The 15539-nt window shown below is 35.6% G+C and overlaps 2 protein-coding genes and 1 long non-coding RNA gene across 3 annotated transcripts; 1 reads left to right on the top strand and 2 right to left on the bottom strand.

The window, feature by feature from the left end:
• Positions 1–217: 217 nt before the first annotated feature.
• On the bottom strand, positions 218–3773 carry LOC100368667 (uncharacterized). The gene is made up of 6 exons (XM_078006458.2): positions 3735–3773; positions 2550–2610; positions 1790–1923; positions 1407–1538; positions 1119–1209; positions 218–1026 (listed from the first exon to the last, which is right to left on the bottom strand). Exons 1-6 carry the CDS (start codon positions 3771–3773, stop codon positions 677–679), a joined length of 807 nt encoding a protein of 268 aa, XP_077862584.1. The 3' UTR covers positions 218–676.
• Positions 3774–6291: 2518 nt separating this feature from the next.
• LOC144344600 (uncharacterized) lies at positions 6292–8203 on the bottom strand. The gene is made up of 2 exons (XM_078006461.2): positions 7790–8203; positions 6292–6816 (listed from the first exon to the last, which is right to left on the bottom strand). The coding sequence occupies exons 1-2, from the start codon at positions 8073–8075 to the stop codon at positions 6776–6778; spliced, it is 327 nt and encodes a 108-aa protein (XP_077862587.1). The 5' UTR covers positions 8076–8203; the 3' UTR covers positions 6292–6775.
• A 536-nt stretch (positions 8204–8739) lies between these two features.
• LOC144344594 (uncharacterized) lies at positions 8740–10473 on the top strand. The gene is made up of 3 exons (XR_013419215.2): positions 8740–8884; positions 8976–9055; positions 9907–10473. It is a non-coding gene; the product is annotated as an uncharacterized LOC144344594 (long non-coding RNA).
• The last annotated feature ends 5066 nt before the right edge of the window (positions 10474–15539 follow it).

Raw genomic sequence — 15539 nt, 5'->3', positions numbered from 1 at the left:
GAGTAGAATGCAAAATACATCCTACAATAAATAAATGTGAATGTTTTCGTGGGGAACGGTTCCTGATTACGTAATATAAATGTGTTAAGTCAATTGTAGCCGATTTTAGTATTTACATACAATATTTATAGTCCTGAGGTCCTAACTTTTGGAGTCACGTTAAGCGAGACATACTTCATTAACTTGATATATAAAAATGTAAGAGTAAAAAATGGACTATATTGATGGAGTATTATATTAATTGACAGTCATAATCTCTATAAGTAGTGTGACATATTGTGATGTGTGCACCATACAATGGGTATGGAACTCAACTTATGTTGTACATCAATGCTTCGTTATTACTATATGCAGAACCAATAAACATGTATTTTGATTTCGAAAGTACGTCAGTGTCAACTATAAATAACTGTTCTATTCACTTGCACACTTATCCAATCTCTAGACAAGTTGTTCTCACAATAGACGATGTCAGCCATCGGTCATCCATCACGTATCGCAAGGAGGTGTTCTTCTGTAAACACAATAGTTATATCAAACGGGATCACCAATGTCTCAGCAGTAAAGCATTTCACGAATCTTAGCGTTACACCAAACGAACAAAACAAATTACGTTATATATAACAATTTACGTGGTGTGCGATAATGATATCGCTAACGAATTAATTATAAACTATTAACATACATAAGGTACACGCTCGTCGGCGGCTGGCTTCGACACTGGCAATGTACGTGAAACATCAACAGTTTTGTCTCTCTTTCCGCTATTGGTTGTTGTATGCTCGTTCGGGTCGTTTTTCTTCGGTTCCCTATGGCATTCACCGGTATTCTTGTAATGGACGTTGGGTCGCGATGGCATTTCGACGGCGTCTATTTGCATGTTCACCACAAGCGAGTTCTTCCGTAAATTTGACGATCGCCTTGTCTTCAAGTACAGCAGGAGACTGGTAGTTACCACGGCAAAGAATAATACAGCTATGACGATCCCAATTGCTATTTTGCCTCGGTGAGAAAGACCATCTTCCACTGTGTTTAACAAAAATATAATATACATAACTTTTGATTACATTACATGTAGCATTAATTACCCAGGCATGGAAAACGAGTGGTTCACTTACCTACGTTAAGAGCAGGACAGTTATGTTTGCTTATGTCAAACATATGATCATAAACCACACCCTTTGATAGGCTATAAACATGATAGTCCATCTGAAAAAAACCCCACAATAAATAAAATTATAAAGAACAACTTAAACTGAACGCACTGCACTATATTAAAATAATAACTCGTATAGGAGTTAACTTGGAAAGAAATATCCCATAGTATCATTGCAATCGCTGATGGCAGTCTAAAGCTCTTTTCACATTTAATATTTATGGCGCCATCATATGCCTTGCTATCTCACCTGTACTCGTAAGCCGTGTAACGTTTCTCGTCTGATGAGCACATGCGCAGTCACTCCAGTCCATCGATCGACATTAATTTCAGCTTCACCTTCTTTAAACACATGGTCATGTACCACAGTGAATTGTGGTGCCTATGTGGTAATACAAACAACAGGTGGTTCAGTGTCGTCTATCGTAGATTTTACGATGTTTTTATTACATGTCAAGGTCTCCGTATACCAGTGGAATATACTCACTTTAATATCAAGCAGTAACAACACGAGAAATGGTGCATGCAAATTCTGGAATAAATTATTAAGGTATTTTTCCGGCTCTAATATCACGGTATTTGCACATACATTGTACATATCTTATATATATTTATATTGATGTGTGTACTCACCCTAATTTGTACCAAAGCTTGCGGTGGCTGACTACAACGATCTACAAACGTTTTCGTGATAATATGATAACCGTTATAGGATGAATTACACCATGCCTCGGATGTATAAAAGGTACAATTATGATCAGCAGCACCTGTACAACAAATACCAATATGGTGTTTTTTTTCTTCAGAAATTGAAATTTCACTCAATGCTCCATTTATGAGATTTAGTTTCTTTTCTTCAAAAGAGTACACGTGCTATTGGACACGCGTTGTAGGTGTATCATTGTGATATTGGACATCCCTGTTATGTGTAATTTCATTTAATGACATTGCCTCTATTAACGATGGCCAAAACTATTCAATATTATCACGTTGTCACAGCGATCGATCATACTATGTCAATGCCCTTGTACATGTGCACACATGTTTAAGAAGTGTTCACAGCGATACCACTTACACCTGAGCATGCGCAGTCATTTATTCTAGAACCTTGGACTTTTGCGATTCCATACATTGCGATTAGTTCAGGTCACTTATTAGAATTAGTTTTCACGTTTTTGTAAATCATATACAAATAGTTTGTATTAGTAACTGTGCAAATAAACAATGCTAACTTCATTTAGTGAGCCATTGACAACCATTGCCCGAACTTCATTTTTTTTCTTTTTAATTATTTCATACGCCAGAACGGTTAATTCAGTACAGTGTTCAAAACTGGATGTAAAGTGAATAAATATCAACTCAGAATAATAGAAATGAAAGATACATATCTTACCTATATGATAGAAGGATATGATCAGTGTTAAAACAGCACGCAGCATACTGTGATAATGAGACTGCAACGACAACAATCAAACACACAGCCAAGTGTCTGGAGCCGTGTCAGATGAACCGATGCCTACCTTGTCTAACCCATACCGCAGACTGAAATGACAAGGAAAACAACAACGTATTTATCGGTGTGGGAGAACAAAGCCGACTCAATGCATCGTTGGTGATGCCCACACATTAATACACGGATCGACCTCACATGGCCTTGGCATCTATTCATAATAAAACGAGGTCGTTTAATAAAACCTTGATGACCCTCGATTCTATTCACGGAAGCATACATTGTCAGGTTCATTGACAAACACAAAGGTAATTTTATATGGGGTCATTGTTACGTAACAACTAAATGGTATGTATGTATGCGTCACGTTGTTACAGGGTCAATTGAGACGGAATAAACAGCGAATCAACTTGAACTAAAGCGTGAGTGTGAAAATAAATATTCTCTTACCACGAATACCCCCACTCTATTTTAAGTCATTTTCATCAATTGCCAACCTATTTGAAACTGTTTACATAATATTAATATTTATAATATTGAATTGTATTACATATCAAATGATATTGATGTTAATCATGATCTGGTTTCAAACCAGTATTATTGATATGAACACTGATATGATAACGACAAATTTATTTTGACAACTTTCTTTCAGTGTTGAATATCTTATTATCAAGGGCTCACGATTGGTTCATCGCGTTGGTGTGTCGGATAAATGATACGGCGTTCAATGAAATGAAATCACTACAGCTAGAACGATGTTTGGTTCAGCATGAGTTCTGAAAACGCCCACTCACTCCCTGTCCTCGACTATTTTATATGTAATACAATACTAAAGATTACGAGCAGTACGACGTCGTGTTATTGCCCCGAACAAGACTTCGTATGTTATTGTTGACGGACTTGTTGTCAACGTCACGGCACACCGCACTACGCGACAGACTGTTTATGTTGGTCACGTGATCGTATGAACGCATGGAACATATCGAGTCATTCAATATATGCAGTTCAAGTTGATACCAGTGTTCAAAACCAGAGATATGATCCACGTACGCATGCAGTATTTCTTCGATTCATTGCAGTGTGAGTGTTTCTGAGTACAGAGGTATGCGTTGGCATATCACTTACTTGTAGTGCACGTGATAGTCCTTTTTTGTTATACGGCATATTGATTCGCACGGACGGGTATCCATGGTATATCCGGCCTCCTTTCCCGTGGAGCTAATATAAGTTGAAGTTCACGAGTCAATTAGTATGTAGAGAAGAGCTTGACGCCATTGTCTTCATAGTATTACAATAAGTACCGAACACTGCAGCTTGAAATTATCTCATATATTTATTCTGTGTATTCTTATGAATGTTTAGACAATAAATACATATCACAGGCCACCTGTGATGCCTCCCAGATTATAGTTCTTATGCTTAGCGGCCTATAAGTAGATGATCCTGGCATACTGTGTTGAATGAATTCAAGGCCTGTTATTTGCTACGAAATTTAACTGGTGATTAATTAGTACATTTGGTTATAACTTTATAACGAGTACAAGTATAGACCATACTTGTTCTTTCGTTTGAGCGTTTATGCAGTTACATCGTTTCTTCCTATATTTAGCGTATTGCTTAAGCCAATACCGCTCTCCCATGACTCACATTGTGAACAATGTAACACATGTTCTTTCTCTATCCATCCTCAGCTCTCTGCACGCATCCATGTTTGCTTGGCTTCACAGATAAAGTGGTAAGCCGGCACATATTGAATTACTAGAGGGGAATGAAAACGTAAATTATTCGTTGCGATCGGCCCAGCATGAAAAAAAAAATCAAAATTCTTTGGCTGGTAAACTATGAGTAAACTGTATTCAATGAACTTTTCTTATGTAGTCCTAAGAATCCTCGCGTTATCGGAATCTAAAACGGCGTCTCCCGGGCTTGCTGTCTAATTGGGAATCAGCAGGTCGTCGAATTGACCAATCAGGGGTCCTTGATTTTGACCGATCGACAATGACTTTAACTATCCAATTCATTTTCTCATATATAAATTCATGTAAAAATTATTTTATCAGAAGTTTGTGTTTTCTGTAATAACCGTTGTTTGTTGTTTTTAACTCTAATGGTTGTGCTTATTTTGATGACTGTCGTCGACTTTCAAAAATATCCGTTTTCCTTGCACTTTATGCATATATGCAATGTAACGTGATTGGACACATTACATGTAACTGTAAGCTTCTTATGAATAGCAGTGCGCTGTTTTTGGACGTACATATTCACAATCCTAATATATCTACAAGTTCAAAAAATGTGAAATGACAACGCGCTTAGCTCATATTGAAATTACCAATGGTTTGGTGATTCTTGTAATTACGCCCTCAGCGGAAACTAGTATAAATCACTTTTATTTCCTAAATGTTTATATCAGACACGTTGAGGGCGGTAAATGAACTTCTGGGTGTGTATAGGGTAGAAAACTGGTAGAATATGAACATAGAGGCAAAGCTGACTTGTTTATTTTTCGCCAGGTTTCTATCTTATTTAGTCCGCCAGACTGATGGTTTTGTAAGTCCATGAGGTAATGAGTTGTTCGAAGATTAAATACTAGTACGTAATGACAACAGAGAAAATTGAGAACTGGATAAAAACCTGCAAAACAAAATAGTGAAAAAAGTCATTGACAAAAATATTGAAAACAATATAGAAATCTATAATATAAATTCAACATAAAAAATAGAAATGAAAATAGCAAATCAAAAATGTATATATAATAAATAAACAAACTGTTTCAGTTATTGCAAAAACAATTTGAGAGAATATAGAGTAAAGTCCAGTTGCAAACTTTATCATGACATAAATCTAATTTGAACACAAACAATGTGACAGACACCACCCGACCCTCGCCTCAGACACCACGCAAAGCAATGACCTTCTCACTCGTCAAAATTTGACATGAAAAATATTACAGAGATGCGCAGAAATCTTGTTTAAGGTCAATGACACTTAGTTGAATATATGGGCACACATGCTACTGCACATCGACAAGTCAGCTCAAAAACTGTGTTATATTGTGTGGTCACGTGACCATTACATGATAAAAGTCAACTCTGGCTGAAGACTTTCTACTTTTGAATGGGGAGAAAAAAGCACAAATAAAGAAACAGTGTACTACGCAAGCAGCATGGTGACCTATATTATCGTTTATTTAATCAAACACGCACTTACTAACATCTTTGTTTAAATGAAGGAGAGAATCGACAATGGTAGCTTGAATCGAGCCAGTATGTCTAAGTGTGTCCGGTATGGGATCATATGGCAACATTTTATTCACCGAGAACATTCATTGCAGCTAAAGAGCGCTCTCAAACTGCTGCACATTGTAAATGGCATAACCGCATACTAACTGATTAATGTACATGACATCGTTTGATGTATACCGGGTTTGGATTTCAAATTTACCTGATGTTGTGTAATCATTCCATGTGTACACAGACACCAACATGGCAGAATTATGGAGACATAATTAAATCCTGATTTTATTTTCATGGGAACGTAAAGAATGCATCATATTATATGGACCTATGGGCTGACAACCTGTTGATCAAGTTGACTAAGCCAAGTCTATGCATAGAGGGCGCTATCGATCGACATTAACGCAAAATAGCCCCAGTAATACACAAACAAATATCACAATCAATTACAGAAATACGATCATGTTTTATTCTAGTTTAATACCCGGACATGTATCTATGACGAGCTTATAAAAATTTCGGATCTCTAGTAAATATGTGTCCATACAATCGTTGTCATTTCGTAAGTAAAACAAAGCTGTACGAACTGTATGAAGAGGTTCTTTTGATATTAAAGAACAATCATTAGTCATAGTGGATATATACCATCAAATCATTAATTATAGTAAAACTAATTGTATATTGAGAAGTTAACAAATCTGATGTGCTCGTCACAAGATGGAATAATAGTTCAATAACTGAGCAAGTCATAGTAGCATAATATCTGGTAGTCATATCTAGCATAATTTCATCAGTGATATTATCACAATTTATGATAATCACGATAACCCTAGATGTCATGATTCGTCGATTCCGTGGCTGGATGTTGCTATCTCCTGGTATGACCGACGTCATGACGCCAGTTTCGTATCTGGATTTTCTCCTTTCCACCTATTGGTCATTTTTTTCCGCTTTGAGTTTTTTCTCTCTTGCTAGAAAAAAACAAAAACAAATAGACATAAGTATATATATATTTTTCTATTTCTGTCTATACACATTGAAAGTGCACATCAATAAAATGATCTGTAATGTTGTGATCCGGCACTAGTTTAACTTGATGAAGAGAATTCATCACACCTGACATATTTAAACTTCACCAGATACCAGTAGTGTTGGTTGTTTTCAAAGCAATATGCGGTCAAAACCATAACTATATTGTCACAATGTTGAAGATATGATTCCACCCATTTTTAGTATTTTTTAATGCATTGAGGATTCAAAGATTCATATGTATGTGAATAGGCACGCATACATGTCAAACTAAACTAACGAATCATCGACTGACCGCGATAAGCAGCTACGAATGTAGCTTTTATTTTTCTAGTCATGTAATTTGTTTGTGTAAAGTTCCGATGTATACGATAACTTAAAACACGATAGTTGTTTATCAGAACCGCGAACAATCTCGATGGATTGAGCAATGTTAAATTCCCCATTAGTCATTGTAGGACCCGACTAGTACTTTACGAAAGATTGACACATACATTGTTGGAACGGGGAGTGGTTACGTTTAAGACAATCACTAAATATAAATAAATATATATATGAGCGCATTTTGTTTCGATTGGCAGTAAATCAAATGTCAATATAAGTTCGACCGAGTTAGATCTGGTTTAGTCCAGATTTTTAGTTTACACTAAAACTCGCTGCTCACATTTCGCTGTCTGAAACAATCAATGATTTACCAATAACAGTTATGAAAACAAATATTAAAGAGATTTTTATTTTAGTGAGAACAGACTGTCACATTACATTGAAAATATATCACATTTTAAACATGACACACAATAGTAGTATTTTTTCATGACTTTGTTCAAAACTTGTTGTTGGTATTTTGACCGAGGAAACATGATGGGCGCCAAAGAACAACATGATGTGGAAATATATGTATTAAATATGTCTTACCTTCTCTGAGTTTCTGTTGGACTACTGTGTTCAAAACAGAATCATTATCCAGTGGTTCTGCAATGCGCACGCCAGTACCAATCTCACCTGTCGCATCTTTTAACCTCGCCTTGGTATCAACATTACAGTAGTCGGACTCGTCGGCCATATTAGTTGACGTTACGAAGGACAAACACACGTTATACAGAGTAAAAATATTGTCTATTCGTGACTGCATTTGGTGTGATTCTATCACACCTGTCTGTTGATGTCGACTGTCCGAGCACAGAAACGCCACTAACTTCATTACAGACGGAGTGACAGCTGTGTGGTTTTGGAAACTCCCATTGTGTCATTCCTAATACGGGAGTTTCGGCAAGGAGTTAACGAGTTCTTCGTAGTACGATGACGAATATTTTTGTTGAATACCCATTAAACTTGGATAGTCGGGACTTTTAGTGAAAAAATACTGCCGAAGATTGAATAATATGTTTACAAAGAACACGAACATTCTGCATGATATGATGACCCCACTGGCCAATCAGGAGTCGGACTATCCAATGCGTGACATTCACCATATTTGTCACAGGGGTCGTGCATTTTTCTGCTTTAGCCAATTTGCTGATTTCTACACGATAAATTGTCGAGACTGGAAAGAACGCAAACTACAACCGTTATGTCGACAATAAACTATTGTAGCATCCTGGCTACCGAGGCGTTACACGAATAACACTATTATTGATGTATTTCACAACTAAAATTTCAGTTTTCCAAACTGTTTATGCACTGACACTCATTTCAGTCGACCAATGGGAGAGCATTACGTGTTGTCAGAGATATTTTGGTAGCGTAATCAACGAAAATGGAATGAAAAACGGTAAGTTATTGGTTAACTAATTTTTATAAATTATGCGAAAAAAAAGTATAAAAGTCGAAAAATATCGCACCATTGTATGTTTTTGTCACACAAAACACCAAAATGCCTCGCGAGTTAGATACTGACAAAGATCTTTGTAGATGTAGATGGAACTACTCCACTCGACAGCGAGTTTACGAAACCGGCGACTGCGTATACGAAACTCGATATCTTTATCGTTTTACATGGTCAGGATTAAGGTATTCCTATTTTAACGATCTTGATTGAAATCTGTATTATAGTATGTCACATACTTTATAATTATTATCTGGCCATGTGCTTTATTTCCAGACAAGTGATTGGATGGAAGACAGTGTCTGTCTGTAAAACATGTGATAAAATACGAAAACAATAAAGGATGATTGGTGAAGGTAAGATACAGTTCATTATTTGTAACTTCTAAGATATTTAGTCCCCCCTTCTAATCAATATTCGTGTTATTGGCCTAAAACGATTTGGTTTAATGATAGTTGTGACGCAGCTAACACACTTTTAGGGCAGATATTTATTCTATGGCAGTCGCTGTGGTACCTGAACTAATGTTTGAATTATGAATTGTACAATCCCAAATGGCCGACAAATAGTGTTATAGGGAAATTGCAAATCATTGTTTTCACGGAAACAAAGTTCGGGATCACCCAATTTTTACTTGCTTTTTGTCTTTTATTCGATGGAACATTTCACTCAAGAAATATCAAGAATTTGTAATTGTTTTACAATTTCCACATGATTTACAAGTTAGCCTGTTCCACCTCTAGACAACGCATTTTTATGTGTGGAAAGAATAAAAGTGTAAAATCCCCTAGCCGTCGCTAATCTCCGATGTCTGACACATGAACGTTACTTGGTAAAGCATTGACTCACACCTTTGATGAAATGGGAGTGGTTACATGTAATAAATATAGCACGTGTGTTATTTTCACATTTTTCAATTTTTACTAAAAACTATTTATTTGTTCGTTGTTTATTTTTGGTCGGAAGATACAACCAATAGTTTTGAATTTGTATTATTAAATAAATAATTGTTTAATTGTTAATACATTGGTATAGTACATCTAAATATGATTGCGAACACAATCTAAAGTTTAGACCCAGGGTTCATGTTTCTTATTGTGATGGGAATAATTTGCATAATGCCAAATAAATCTGAACTGGCGAGAACGAAATACTCATACGTGTAACCACACGACTGGCATAACTGATCAATGTGTTTATTTGACAGGAGAATTGATGATGATAAGATGGCTGAAGATAATGGGCGCTTTCTTGGTGGTTACACGGACGATATGAGAGTCATACTTATTATTACACTCAATTTAAATACGTGATATTTTCATATATATATCAGTGATAATATTCAGTGTTGTGATAAATAATATAATTTATTTGAAATATGTATGCGATTGAATACACCATTTAATGGAAAGATCAACAAAGTGGGGCAACATCTGGATATAAACAATTTCACGTAAACACCTGTATATTAACGGAAGATCAACAACTTGGCGTAAATATCTGGATATCAAGGAAAGGTCAACAACTTGGCGTAAATATCTGGATATCAAGGAAAGGTCAACAACTTGGCGTAAATATCTGGATATCAAGGAAAGGTCAACAACTTGGCGTAAATATCTGGATATCAAGGAAAGGTCAACAACTTGGCGTAAATATCTAGACATAATTTCGTTTTACTTTTAACCCCTTCACCACACACAAATTAACTTTAGAAACAAGGAATTATGTTAATTGCGTAATTTGTTAAAACAATAAAATGGATATTTCAATATTACTGTAATGTTGCATAAGTCTATAATATGATTTAAATGAGTAAGTTAGCAGACCCCGGCAGCATGGTGGTGTAGCAGACCATCGGCAGCACGGTGGTGTAATGGACACATAATTATTCAATTCAAATCCTACTTGGGATTTAACATAAAATAAGAGTTGACCCTTTACTTTAGCTTGCTACAGAATCAATGAAAAGAACTTGGCCATTGTACCTTGGGTGACGGTGCAACAAACTCCACGGGGAGGCTAAATCTACTGAATGTTCCACAGACTCAATGGTGACACCAGGATAAGGCATTAAGCTTAATTTGATAGAGATGTTACCGCACAGTCTTGTCATGTAGACCCTAGCATATGTAATTACAATAACCAACAATTTCAGAGATACAATAACGGTGCCCAGAACTGTCGACCAGCACAAAACATAAATAAATAAGTGACCAGATGTGGATAAATGTTTGACCATTGGACGCCTAATCGTTGCAGTCATTTCACTGGTGACATCTAACGGCTCTAACATCCCTCCTATAGTCAAGAGGAACTGCACCTCATTGTCATCGAAACAGAAAACAATTGGCGTATATGAGCATATATATTTTTAGCTTGTATTGTGCTAAGATATCAGTTGAGGGTGGAAAGGTTAAAATATGCAGGAATAAGTTTAGAAGAAGGGGGTTTCCATCAGTAGACCCATAAAAGTTATTACACCAAGTATGGGCTAAAAATAGCTAATCTCATATGTTTGCACATCGGCTAGACTCAATTGCGTTCACGCATTGGAATAAACAGCAGTTAGCATGGGCTGACAACTTTAGAATATACAAATCCTTTTTAACTATGATTATTCACTACAGTAACCAGGAAGCTATAAATGAATCGTAAATAGATCTAGACCGAATCTTAAGAATGGATCAGATTGAACCCGTGCTTTCTTAAGCGTTTCTTACTGTATGCTAGTGTCACCGTGAAAGAGCCAGTATTTCTAGACTATCTGACAATGTACTCAACCATTAATTTACTATTGCCTTTTTAATTCATAGTTCGATAAAGACAAGGAGTGTCAAATAAATTTAAGTGTGTCCTTTGTTGTTGCCACGCGAGATTACGAGCGCCCACTAGTCCCAAAGTAAATAACATAAGTATTATAATTGTCTTAAACTGTGACACATTCATATCCGCGTATTTTACGCTAAGCACACATATTTTGTAGAAAGAACGAGTCACTCACTGTCGAGGAGTTGGATTAGCGTATTTATTATGCACATTATTTTACTGTATAGTCCGAATTAGATGAGAACCACGACACATATACAGCTATAGAACATGACATCAACTACTGCGTATAACAAAAAACGCCGTTTTATTTTTTCAAATTCTAAATATTTGTTACTTATGTACGAGTAAATAGTTACCGATTTTGTTATATGAAACCAAAGACAATCTCATAACACGTCGAAATATTGGTACTATATACAACAATTAATTAGTAATAGTTCAAGTACATATACTAATATACAGACCGAGGCGTATCAAGCACACACGAGTATCAGGAGTAGGCGTGACAAGTCAGGTCACAACATCTTATCTACTGTGTGTGTGTTTATAGATCATTTTTTGGCTTTCATTTTGCCTGTGTGGTTTTTTCGAAATTTTCTCTGTACAGATTTTGTCTTGTAAACCTACGGTATAGTTTCTGTTGATCAACCCATGTTTATGGGATATATTGGCAGCAGTGTCGAAGAATACAGTCAACTTTAACATAAACGGATGGAAAAGCCCTTGACGTAAACATGTCATTGTATGAAACCTTTACACTGTAAGCTAAACATATACATAATAGCAGCAAACATCATTTGAACGATATCTATTATTATGTACTATTTATATTATAACAAAATACAACTTGCACAAAATAGTTGAACATAAGACGGAGTTTTTAGATCTCATTAAGTACCATTAAGCATCGCATAACACCGCTATGTATTTAGTGTTCATTGACGGTTACACATGTTTTATGTGAATTTGTATTGACCGATAGAGGGCGCACGCTAATTCTAATGCCCTTCAAGGTTTATAAGACTCAATTTCCAGGTGGTCAACATATATTAAGTTCTCCCAATCGTAGTATTCCATGTGATGTACACCTAATATGCCAACAATGCTGCTGAACGATTTGAACCGGATAAAAAAAGCAGACGAAAAATAGTTTAAAAAAATAGTTTACAAAATACTAAAAATAGTTCATTTCACTCGGCAAGTCTATTCATGCACCCCAAGTAAAAATGTCGTACTTCTGAATATTGTTTATTTCTATTATGTTTTGAAAAAACGGTACTCCAAAAGGGACTACTTTGTTGGCTCTCAGACGTCATTTGCAAATGGGGTGTGAAAATACCAATTTTGATTTCAGGAACCAATACAAATAAACTGCAATACATATGTAATAAAACTCTGTATTTCCACATTTAGTTAAAACTTTATTTTTCCACATATATAAATTAGACTTGGCAGTCATGTTCAGCAACCATCGTAGCTCATGGTTGACCACAACTGAGCTCCATGTTTATAAATATTCAAGGTTCCTTTTATCTTTACACAATTTTAAGGATAATATTCTATTTCTTGTACAGATCACTGCAACGCATATTTGATCACGCAATCGTCAGTAGGGATCAGTTTGTCAATTAATTAATTGATTCATTCGTTCATTCATTCATTTGAGTTACGCAGTTGCTGTATGCTAAAAACCTTCCTCCCTTTTCTAGAGAGCATTTCAAAATGGAACATAGACAGATAGAGCACACATCTGTCAATATTAATAACAACAATAAAGTGTGTGTATTGTTTTGATTGAAACGCGTATCCAATAATTATTTTCTCAGATGCAGATGTAGATGCAGTAAAGATGCAGTAAAAATTCAGTGTCTCTCGATAATCACGTCGGGCTTAAAAAGCAACGATGCGACCAAAATAAGCGTTCTAGTACTTTCTGGTATTCCCAGTATTTTTAATTAACGAATAACAGTAAATAGAAATTATATTGAAAAATGAGGCATTGAGGCAGCCATATTTGAATTTAAAATAAGTTGGACAGCCAATCAACATTTGATGTTAGTAGCTCAAATATCTGAAAAAAACACCTGAAATTAAACTTATGCTCAAATAAAGAGTTCAAATAAAATAAATGAACTCAAAAACACGCAGAATGTTCGGGAAATACCATGAACCTGATGTGATGAATACATACCCGTGGTAGATGTTATGTCACTTACATGCTGATTGGGAAGAATTACGACGTCGGTGGCGTTCTATATATTATTCGTGACGTAATTATAAATGAGGTTGACCTTTAGGTAGTACTGTATTCTGACGTAATGTAAGACACATGTAAAGGTATATACTATATTCTATTTATTACTTCTGGGATAGTTACGGAGGTCATCTAATCTAAATACTGTCACACGTCACTAAAGATTCTGGAACCAGAGAAGACATCATACTGACTTAGACATTCGAGAAAGGTAGCTTGTAAGACTAGTTATTTCATGGATAAATGGTTTGGGACAACAATGTCTGTAACAACATTGTAGACACTATGAAAACAACCGTGGACAATTTATGAACACAAATACAAGTGTCCCAGACTAAAGCTAGACGTGGTTGATGTATTTGAAAATGCATGATTTTAAATTTCCTTTACGTGATTTCTTCCAATTTTGTCGTTAATTTGAAGACACATGTACATTCAGTGCAGGTTTTATTTATTTCATCATAACGTGGTTGATAATATTCCATCAACCATTTAGTCTATATGATTGTATTCATATATTAACAGATCGAAGAACAACACCGATCTAATTATACAATGAGTGTTGATGACAATGAAGCGTGTGTTCACAATAGGCTGTTATTTTAGTCCTGCGATGTCACACCATTACCACTAATCGAAAGGTAGTATACTATTCATTAAACGATATGAACATACCTACACATCACACATGTGTAAGCATACCATGGCTGTACACTTGCACAATCCAAACCACTTTATAGTTCCATTTAACATACATTGTTTTATATTTACCAACATATGCACAAGGTACGTGACCTAAGCCATAGCTATAATTACAGTGGCAAAACAAGTGCAATAGTAAAACCGAGTAGTTCATGAATTTGCATATATATATACGCATGGCACATATATACACCCACAATGTGACCGTATATGTGGTTGATGGAGATTTTTATCTTTATTCTTCTGTTTTAACATAAGGTACTAGTTGGTGAATAATGGAACATAATGTACTATTATTGGATTCGTTGTCAGGGGAACAATATAGTAAGTAACAATTGTAATGCATAGATAAATACAACGAAAAATACAAAATAAATATTTGTCAGATACATTTTGTATACCAACATGTTTACTAGTGTATGCCAAGTTATGTAAGCCATTACGTATTGTGTGACAAGTTATGTATGCCATTACGTATTGTGTGACAAGTTATGTATGCCATTACGTATTGTGTGACAAGTTATGTATGCCATTACGTATTGTGTGACAAGTTATGTAAGCCATTACGTATTGTGTGACAAGTTATGTATGCCATTACGTATTGTGTGACAAGTTATGTATGCCATTACGTATTGTGTGACAAGTTATGTATGCCATTACGTATTGTGTGACAAGTTATGTATGCCATTACGTATTGTGTGACAAGTTATGTAAGCCATTAGGTAGTGTATGCCAAGTTATGTAAGCCATTACGTATTGTGTAACAAGTTATGTATGCCATTAGGTAGTGTATGCCAAGTTATGTAAGCCATTACGTGTTATGTACCAAGTTATGTATGCCATTAGGTAGTGTATACCAAGTTATGTAAGCCATTACGTATTGTGTTCAAAATTATGTAAGTCATTACGTATTGTGTGCCAAGTTATGTAAGCCATTGCCATTGTAATATTACCGTAATTGGTATAGTACAGGTGTGATGGTTCAAATACCAAAATGGCAACAGTAACAGAAAGACTTCCCTGGCGACGATGATAATGTGCGAACACGGAGCCAA

This window comes from Saccoglossus kowalevskii, chromosome 1 (genome assembly GCF_978046115.1).
Source record: "Saccoglossus kowalevskii chromosome 1, keSacKowa6.1, whole genome shotgun sequence".
Classification (NCBI taxonomy): domain Eukaryota; kingdom Metazoa; phylum Hemichordata; class Enteropneusta; family Harrimaniidae; genus Saccoglossus; species Saccoglossus kowalevskii.
The sequence above is the reverse complement of the archived record's forward strand: the minus strand, read 5'-3'. Positions and strand labels throughout refer to the sequence as shown.

Bases quoted from the DNA above. Each gene is read 5' to 3' on its own strand.
- LOC100368667 (XM_078006458.2), bottom strand. From the start codon at position 3,773: ATGCCGTATAACAAAAAAGGACTATCACGTGCACTACAA. The intron at 1,539-1,789 runs GTGAGTACACAC...ATTACCACATAG, and splicing joins AAGCTTTGGTACAAATTAGG to GCACCACAATTCACTGTGGT. The intron at 1,210-1,406 runs GTGAGATAGCAA...GGTTTTTTTCAG, and splicing joins TACACGGCTTACGAGTACAG to ATGGACTATCATGTTTATAG.
- LOC144344600 (XM_078006461.2), bottom strand. From the start codon at position 8,075: ATGAAGTTAGTGGCGTTTCTGTGCTCGGACAGTCGACATCAACAGACA. The intron at 6,817-7,789 runs GTAAGACATATT...GTTTTTTTCTAG, and splicing joins CCAACAGAAACTCAGAGAAG to CAAGAGAGAAAAAACTCAAA.